The sequence below is a fragment of the Neolamprologus brichardi genome, chromosome 15 (genome assembly GCF_056152115.1).
Source record: "Neolamprologus brichardi isolate AB-2024 chromosome 15, ASM5615211v1, whole genome shotgun sequence".
Taxonomy (NCBI): domain Eukaryota; kingdom Metazoa; phylum Chordata; class Actinopteri; order Cichliformes; family Cichlidae; genus Neolamprologus; species Neolamprologus brichardi.
Window position 1 is genome coordinate 6,553,529 of NC_142118.1, and position 8,976 is coordinate 6,562,504.

General features: G+C 37.9%; 1 protein-coding gene across 1 annotated transcript; it reads right to left on the reverse strand.

The window, feature by feature from the left end:
* Positions 1 to 3,861: 3,861 nt before the first annotated feature.
* On the reverse strand, positions 3,862 to 7,950 carry il20ra (interleukin 20 receptor, alpha). The gene is made up of 7 exons (XM_035908726.2): positions 7,836 to 7,950; positions 7,042 to 7,168; positions 6,631 to 6,839; positions 6,375 to 6,550; positions 5,852 to 5,996; positions 5,447 to 5,583; positions 3,862 to 5,159 (listed from the first exon to the last, which is right to left on the reverse strand). Exons 1-7 carry the CDS (start codon positions 7,882 to 7,884, stop codon positions 4,329 to 4,331), a joined length of 1,674 nt encoding a protein of 557 aa, XP_035764619.2. The 5' UTR covers positions 7,885 to 7,950; the 3' UTR covers positions 3,862 to 4,328.
* Between the last annotated feature and the right edge of the window lie 1,026 nt (positions 7,951 to 8,976).

Below are 8,976 nucleotides of genomic sequence, written 5' to 3' on the forward strand. Positions count from 1 at the left end.
AATGCGATATTCATATGTTGTTGTTGTTGTTGTTGTTTTATATATAGGTTTAAAACGGGCCTGGGAGTTTGAGGGTCCTGCGCAGTATCTTTACTTTTCCTACGAATGTGCTCTTCTGGACAGAGAGATCTTGGATGTCAGAGATATTGGATGTTGTGGGATCCAATTAAGCTACTCGTCCAGTTCCCTTGCCTTGCCACTTGTCTTCACCGTCTCATGTTCCTTCTTCCTGATGTTCCTATCACTTATATACAGGAACAACAACAAAGTGCACAAGTGAATGAAAGAACTTAATTTTGTTTCACCAACTTCTCAAATCAGGACATAGAATGATAAATGTTTTGAATGATCAGGGGCGGTAAGTGTAAAGACAAGGCACAAGGTACACTTGCTTACTTTATCCTTTACTCTTTTAACAATTATCCTTTTATCTTCTTCAAAGCTACATATTTTGAACATTCATCACATATTGTGACACCTGGAACAAAATTCAAGTTATAAGCATCCTAACGCTAAACCACATTACCATAAATAAAAAATGTGACTTCAGGGTAAACTTGTAATTACAAAGTTCAGTCTTACTTTGAGTTATTGTTCCTCAGTATGTTTGTCATTTTCCATCAACTGAATATTTCTTTTCTTTCTGCAAATAAAGCACACACAGGTGTCAGCAAAACACTGAGATACACAATAAGCCAAGTTGTATTTATGTCTTTTGTGAAGTGTACAGAGCTTAAAACCTCTGCAATCTCAAAAAGATAAAATGAATTGTAAAAAACAAAACAAAAATAAAAACCACGTAAAAACTGTCACAGTGGGTGGAGGAAGGTGACTTGAATACGAGGACTCCAAAGAACTTAACAAACAAACTTAGTAATCAAATGACTACCCTTTAATTTAGGCTGGGTGCCAAAATCTGTTGAACAAAGCAAGTATCCAGTGACAGAACACACAAGGGGAGGTAAACAGATATTCAAAGATCTAAAGAAAAGCATATTGTCAAGAAATTATACCTGGGTAATCAGAGTGAAGTGCGGAGAAAAAATCAGAATACACTGAATGACACAATTATATAATGACACTATACATCAAAATAATACATTACATATCGAATTTTGTGTTTTTTATTTCTATTTTATTTTATTCCTAAAAACAATGAAAGTCATGCTGTGTAATAACACAATGGCAGTGCTAAACTAATTGCTGTACTTTATTCAAACTTTATAAATATAATTTTGCAAAAGCGCTTTAATGACACTAAAACTTATCCCAGGCTGTTTTTGCAAGGCCTGCAGTGCTTGTTCGCTTGGCTGATGTATTAAAACAGCGACATCTATGTTAATTTATGAAATCAATCTTTTTATCTACATTTTATATGATATAATAATTATATATAATCAGATGGTAAAAATGGCTTTCATAAACACCAAGAATAATAAGTAATGAACAATAAATACATACATGTCTCCTTCTTTGCAAGCTACATATTCATTGCATTGAAGTAATTAATTACAGGTACTATTAGCATTACTTTTTGGGGAACAGTTCTTCACATATTCCCGTGACCCCAAAGTGCCACTGCACTGAAAACTGTTTTTGCAAAATTTACTGACAACAATGTACATGTAAGTTACATGTAATATGGCAGTTTATTCTGAGAACAGCTACTACATAATGAATATAATCGGTATGAGTGTTTAAAAATAGTTCCCAAACACTCTATAGACATTTAGTAAGTTTCTTGCAGACTGTTTAACGTATCTAGGAGGATTTAGGGAACAGACATCCATACGTACACAAACTTTGAGTGGGCCAGATAGAAACATTTGTCTAACCATATGTGCATTTAAGAACAGATACTTTGGTGCCAATTCTGTCTATTTGCATAGATGCAGGCTGAAATAAAAGCTCGCACAAACCTGTTTCCTGCATATAAACAAGCTGTTAACAGGAGGATTACAAGCTAAGTACAACAGCTTAGAGCAGAAGAACAGCGTGCTTGATCTCAGCATCCTTTGATTTCTGGAAGTGTTCCTGAGTCTTTGACAGTATCATGCCTTTTTTTAAAATGTGGTGCTACCACAGGGCCCAGAGATCAAAGTCATCCAATATGGATTTTTGTTCTTCTCCCTTGTGCACAGAGACTTCTCCAGATTCTCAAAAAAAAAAATTGATAATATTGTACTTTATTATGTACTATAGATAAAGTCTTCATAATTACACACTGAGAAACGTCATTCTAAAAGTATTCCATTATTTCTAGATGTAGTTTTTTGGTGATCACCTTTTGAGAATCTCTGCCTCTGACTTGTTGACTGACTTGTTGTCAATTAACATAATTAGTTATGAAATGCGCTTCCAAATATTTCTTTTTAGTACCACTTACCTTTCTAGCTTTTTGCTGCCCCCCATCCAAACGTTGCGATGTGTTGCTGCCATCTAATTTTAAAAAAGCTAATAGCTTTGATGAAACCGTAAAATGCCTCAGTTTAAATATTTGATATGCTCGCTGTGTTCGATTGTGAGTAAAATATGGGTTTATGACATTTGCATTGTACACAGTGTCCTAATGCCTTCTTAAAATACAAGGGTTTAACTGGACAACAAAGTATATAAAGCTATAAAACAACATGGATATCATGGTTTTAAATGAACGGTTAACCAGAGTTCATGCACCAAACTGAGTTCTGTAAATGCATTAACCCGAAACAACCTGTTTTAGATGTTATTAGTGTGCAGAATGGACGTTAGAAGTGGGTATCGGAAACTAAATGTACCTGTTTCCCCTCTGTGTTGTTTTAGTAACACGAAGGTTGAGCTTCTACAGGAAGAAATGATTTATTCTCAGAAAGTCCCATCGAGCTACAAAGAGATGGTATGAGTCAGACGTTACAAATTAACATATTTTGGGCAGTTACAACTTCATGCAGGAACAGCATGGGCACAGAAAGAGGAACGGCGTTAACACAGACCACACTGATTTCCTTCAAAAAAAGTCAAAACAAAGTATAATTTATGCACAAATGTTCAGAAGTGCCAGTGAAAGCCTTTTGTGTACTTTGTAATGATCACATATTTTAACTGATATTTTAAGCGCGTTGTTGGTGTTGGAATGCAGGACTCACTGCAGCAAACAAGTCTGACAAGTTCTAAAGGACAAAGTGTAAAATATGTTCTGTTCAGCTCAGAACAGAAACAGCAAAAATGGAGAAGAACAAGGTAAAACCATAATGTTTTAATACTGCAGATGGGAATACATTTACAAGGTTCAGAGAAGCGACAAAAGACAATATGATGGCATAATCAGATTTCACAGATTGAACCAGTTTTTTTAACCCAAAGGTAGTGGACACATACTGCAGATCATAAAACTCATTATTAATCAAAGATGTTGTACATTAAATAAAGCAATAAAGAGTAAAGTGCCTCTTGTCATGATCATGTAGTTACACTTCTCATTCCACTTAACATCATCATTTCCAGTCACAGAACAGATACTGCTGTTACTGGCAGTGAAAACGAGGGATTCGTTTCACAAACACAACAGCAAAAGGTGTATAGTCCACAGTATTTAAATAAAAGCAGGTTGAATGCTTTTCTCGGAACAGCATGATGGACAAGCTGATAAAAACAAAAAACTACCCACTGTAATTCAACCTTTACAAGTAAACACGGACACGGACACGTACACGTATGCATGCAACATCTACAATACACTGCGATCATACCCTTAAAAGAAAACACACGGGTAAAGTTTTCTATATAGGATTTTGCTGTACTTTCTATTTTAAAAAAAAAAGAAGAAGAAAAAAACCCAAACAAACAATACATCTGATTATCTTAGAGAGATATGTCAGACACCAGTCCAGAATGAAGTGTAGTTTCTTCGTTATGTTAGGTTATGATCATATGTTGTATTATCTTCTGTCACTATCAGACAGCTACATGAGGATAAATACAGATTCAAAACAAATTACATTAAAATATACAGTGTATCTTGTAATTAAGATAAATACATATTCTTCAAAGTTCACCATAGTATGAGTTCTTCTTTCATGTGTATATCAGTAGATTTTCAGCTATAAAGGTAATATTATTAAGTGAGTACTAAATACTAAACGCTGCTTTTATCACACACTGTATGCATTTGAATAGAGCTGAGAAACTGTATACTGGCCATGTTTCCTGGATTATTTTTCAAAAACAGGGTTAGTGCTTTTTACTGATGAATATCATCTACTGATCCATGGGGATCCCAACAAAGTCCCATTTGTTGAAAACCTCCTCCACTTCACTCCCTGTTTCCACCTGTCATGTTCTAACTCTTTCTATTCCTCTTCGCCACTTGCTTGGCTGACAGAAACGTTATCTAGCCTCAACCTAGCTCTCGTCACATACTCCTCTTCACTTCTACCTCTCTCTGAAAGTAGAGGTACATGCAGTCCTCTTTCATGATTGACACTAAAGTCATCTAGCGTGATGTCAGATTGGTCCGAGTGGGAGGCAGACATGTTTGGAATGTTCTGTGGGGCATAAGCAGAGATTAAAGGCACATTTTCACAGTTGTTTCCTTCCTCCACACCTCTGTTTGCCACTCCCTCCCTATGTGTGCTCCAGATCACCTCTCCATGCAGCTCTTCTCCCCTTTTTACTTCCTCCATTGTTTGCAGATTTAACCGAATGCTTACCAGTAAACTTTCAATCTGTCCATCCTGCTTTTTATTGAGCCCACATGTAGCTGATCTTGGAAAAGACTGTAAACCTGCAGATGACTGGCCATGTGTTTGCATGGGGTTTTGTTTGCATGTCCAAGAAGTGTTAGCCTGAGGAGCGTAAGCTCCACCAGAGTTAACGCTCTCAACTCTCTGATCTCCATCATCTTGATTCCCTCCTCTTGCTTCCTCTTCTCCTTCAACAATGATTTGAGGAGCCATGCTGATACCCCCGTACTCAACGGACAAATCATCCAAGGGAGCCTCATGCCTCTGGGGCGAGTAGCTGGGTGGGGGATCCACAACTTGTAGAGAGTAGATGGGGTGTTCAAGGCCTGACATTGTGAATAAGTTTCCTGGTGGCTCAGGGCTAATGGGGCTGATTGGGATGAGGTTGGAACTCTCAGGAGGGAACAAAATAGGAGACTTGTGAAAAGAAGGTGGGTTCTGGAAATTGGAAGGGAAGGAAAAAGGTATGAAATGTTTGATAATTTACCTTTGAAACACTACTCAAAGATATATCATTTAGGTGAAATGCAAAGCAGTAGTTTCAGTTTGCAAGTGCAATTATTTCAGTGGTTCCCTAAGGTGAATTGTTAAATTCATATTTAAAAAAAAACAACAACAAACAACAAAAAAAACATGCATTGCCCAGTCTGGTAAACCTACATTAATTAAAGTTAAGTGCTGTTTAGGTATTGAAATGCCAGTATGTTTATATGCATTTCTATTACCAGTATATTTGGACTGTGTTGGTCTTTCCCAGACAGGTAGCGATGGAAAAGGTAGGCCGCTGCAATGATCATACCAATGCACAAAACTGGAACAACAATACCCACAATCACACTCTGCAGCTGCTCAATCACAGGGTCTAGAGAAGAAAAAAAATAAAAAGAGGGTGAAGTTAGTGAAAATATTTATTCATCCAGGGCTTTTGATGTGAAAAGAAAATAATCTAAAATCTGAACCATTTCCTTGACCGACATATTTGGCTCACACAAGGAAGTACAATACACCTGCCGCACAAACACTAATCACTCTCCAGCTTTGATATCATGTTTATTGACATTTGTTTCTACATTTCAAACAGGGAGCCGAATATTCTCATTTACAGACACGGTCACGCAATGGAGTTGTACCTTGAGGTGTGGTTATGCAGAGCCATGCAGAGGACTGGCAGTGGATTGGCATCGAGGGGAATTTCGACTGTGCAGAAAAGCAGTATTCCATGTTGTACTTCATCAGGCGGTATTTGTACACGCTGCCAACAACTGGGAAATGGTGCTAAAAACCAACAAGTGCACAGATTAGGCAGTGCTAGAGAGTGGGAAAGAATTTTGTAAAAAATTGCTGCACAAAAAACAAAAAGTTTATGCTTTGTGGGTGTAGATTAGTTTGTCGTCATAGCTAAGCAGTTAAAAAAACTACAAAAAAATGAAGGTGTAGTAGTTGACTCAGTGCTTTACAAGGAAGTTTTCAATGTAATGTCTAGCATGAATCTTTTTATTTGTGCCTGACAATCCTGTTTTTGAAATGAAAGCAATTCAGGGCGGCAACATCAGATAGAGATTGTTTCACCTCTTCCTAGAATTTTAAAACTTTTCTTAGTATGCAGCGTCAAGCTACAGTAGTCATATATATTTCTACTTGATTTATACCTACCGTGTGGTTCTGACGGGTGTTGCGAACAGAGAGGTTGTAAGTCATCTCGGGGTAGAGTGTCGCCATGGAAAGCGCTGGGGTGTGGTTGTTTGATGGATACCTCATCGGTCCCTTCATAGTGATGGTGGCACTGTTGTTTTCAATTTCCACAGAAAGCAGTGGGGGCCCCAAAGTAGCTACAAAGTTGGACAAACCTCTATTGTTTAAAGTGTAAACATGTTAAATATGATGTAATGCTTTTGTTTCTTTAACTTACTGTCTATCTTTGGCTCAAATCTCCTGGATGTGATAGCCCATTTGGAAGATGCTCCCCTCTCCACAGCACGAACTTTGGCATAGTAACCCTGTTTCTCATCCCACATCTCACTGGTCAGATCACACCACGTCCGCACTATTTCTGTACAGTGCTGCACTGCCTTCCAGTTCACCCGTTTCCCCTTCTTACCTTGAATTCTGTCTCCGTAGCTGGAAAAGACAAAGACCCACACATTCAGAGGTGAACTTTTGCACAGGTTGAGCAGAGTTTGCTTAAAGTCACAGTCAAAGAAAATTAACTTAAACAAGGCAGACTGATTTTGAGATCTTGTTGCATTTTATTTCTTTTAGCCTTGCTGGAACTTTTTTTTTGTTGCCAATAAATCCCTTTGGGACTAAAACATTTACTCACATGGCATATTGCACTGTGTAGAGTGTTTCATCTGCGTAATTGCTTTCTCCTGGAAACCACTGCAGCACGTTCCTCAGATTTACAGAAGAGTAGGTGACATTGATGGGGCTGGGAACAGACTGGGAGACTGAGGGGAAAGAGACAAGAGGTGAGGTGCCTGTCATCAGAATATACACTAACTTCTAGTTGTCCTGACTGACCTTTAAACTTCCCCTGTGTTTAATGGTTCTATTCAACTAGTTGTCCACATATGACCGTAAGGTGTGAGCTGTCACTATGATTCACTGCCTTTCAGACTTTGTTCCACCTCACACAGTACACTTAGCTCCTTATAAATCATTTCAAGTAGGCAAACACAATAAAAGTGTTTGATTAAAGATTCTCTATGGGAAGATTATCCAGAGTACATTTTCTGTTTGCACACAGATCAAATAATGTGTTTTATGCTTTGATCTCAGGATGAAAAACCTGAGTCTGTAAAGTGAGTTTACACTTAAAGTAGAGCTAGATGGACTAATACATTTTGTGTGTTTTTGTGTTAACAAAACCACACGTGTTTGTAGCTCTAACAGCAGCTTTCTGTACTTAATGTGGAAGAACTAAATTACAATGTGTTAATTTCTTTAATGATCTCATCGTTGGCTGCATCGTTGTAGTATAAAAGTCAGTCCGCTTAAACTGAATAAACGCCATAAAACTAACTGGACAAAATGGAAACAGTGGAAACAAAGAAACCCAGCAGCCACAAAGTAACAACAAAGAAAATAGATATTAGCATTTAAATGCAGACCTACCTGTGGAGTGCAGGCTATAAAAAATCAATAATGTGAATATAGCCAACATCTTTGTACGGAGTCGTCATGTTTTCACAAAAACAAGAAGGCAAATACTTCCAATCCCCTCTGCAGGTTCCCCCCAGTTCCTCCTCATAGTACACCTGCCCGCAGTTCTCTCGATTAAAGGAAATTAAAACCACGCACTCAAGGTTTAAAGTGAAAGAATGTAGCTGAAGTCGGAAGGGTTACGTGAAACTGCCAACCAATGAAACCCCGTGGATTCAGTTAAAGGAATCCCTGCGACCCGACAGGTTTCCTTGTTCCTTATGGGGAAAGGAATGTGACCTTACTCGTTTGTGAACAGTTCACCTGTGAGCCGCGCGTGGGCGTGGGCGTGTCGACGTCTATTGAGATAATAGGCTACAAAAATCTAAGCTTACGTACAAGTACTTAGTAAACAATTAGATCCACAACAATATGTGGAAAGAAATAATACATTATACGTGACCCATTTCCAAATAAATCCGTGAACTGTGTTTAGTTTTGCGGTGGTGTGGCTTGTGGAGGCTGTTATGTGGGAACAGGTACAGTTTCCTTAAGATGTTCCTGTGGTGTTTATCCGGATAGCAGCCTGAGTAATAAGGTGCTCTGTGTTATTTCCTTTGTCCGTTTCCCCCCAGCTAATATCCTCTCTCTCTCTAAATACACTGTGAAATGAGATTAGATATTAAAAATTAATATTGACCCTACTGAGCTAAACCTGGGTAACCCATTTGCAAAGAGAAAGCTGTTTTGTTTAAAGTGTAAACATTTCCTCTTACTCTTCTTCATCACACCACAATTATTCCACCACGAACCTCACAAAAGCTATAAACAAAACATGGAAAAATCAATTAGCAAATATCGAGAAGAACAGCAGGTGCTCAAACATCGTCCATTGTGACATCTTGTGGCCACAGACCTGTCTTAGTGAAGGGACAGAATTTTTGAATACAGATTTTAAACACTCAAAAATGCAAGCGTTGTGATAAATATTTGGGAAAAAATATTATTAATGTGTAACTTTATTATTTGCAAATTACTGAGGTATGAGAATTACAATTTCTAATAATAATAATTAAGCAAAGAAACAATGGAGCGGAACTGTTCTGCTTGTGTG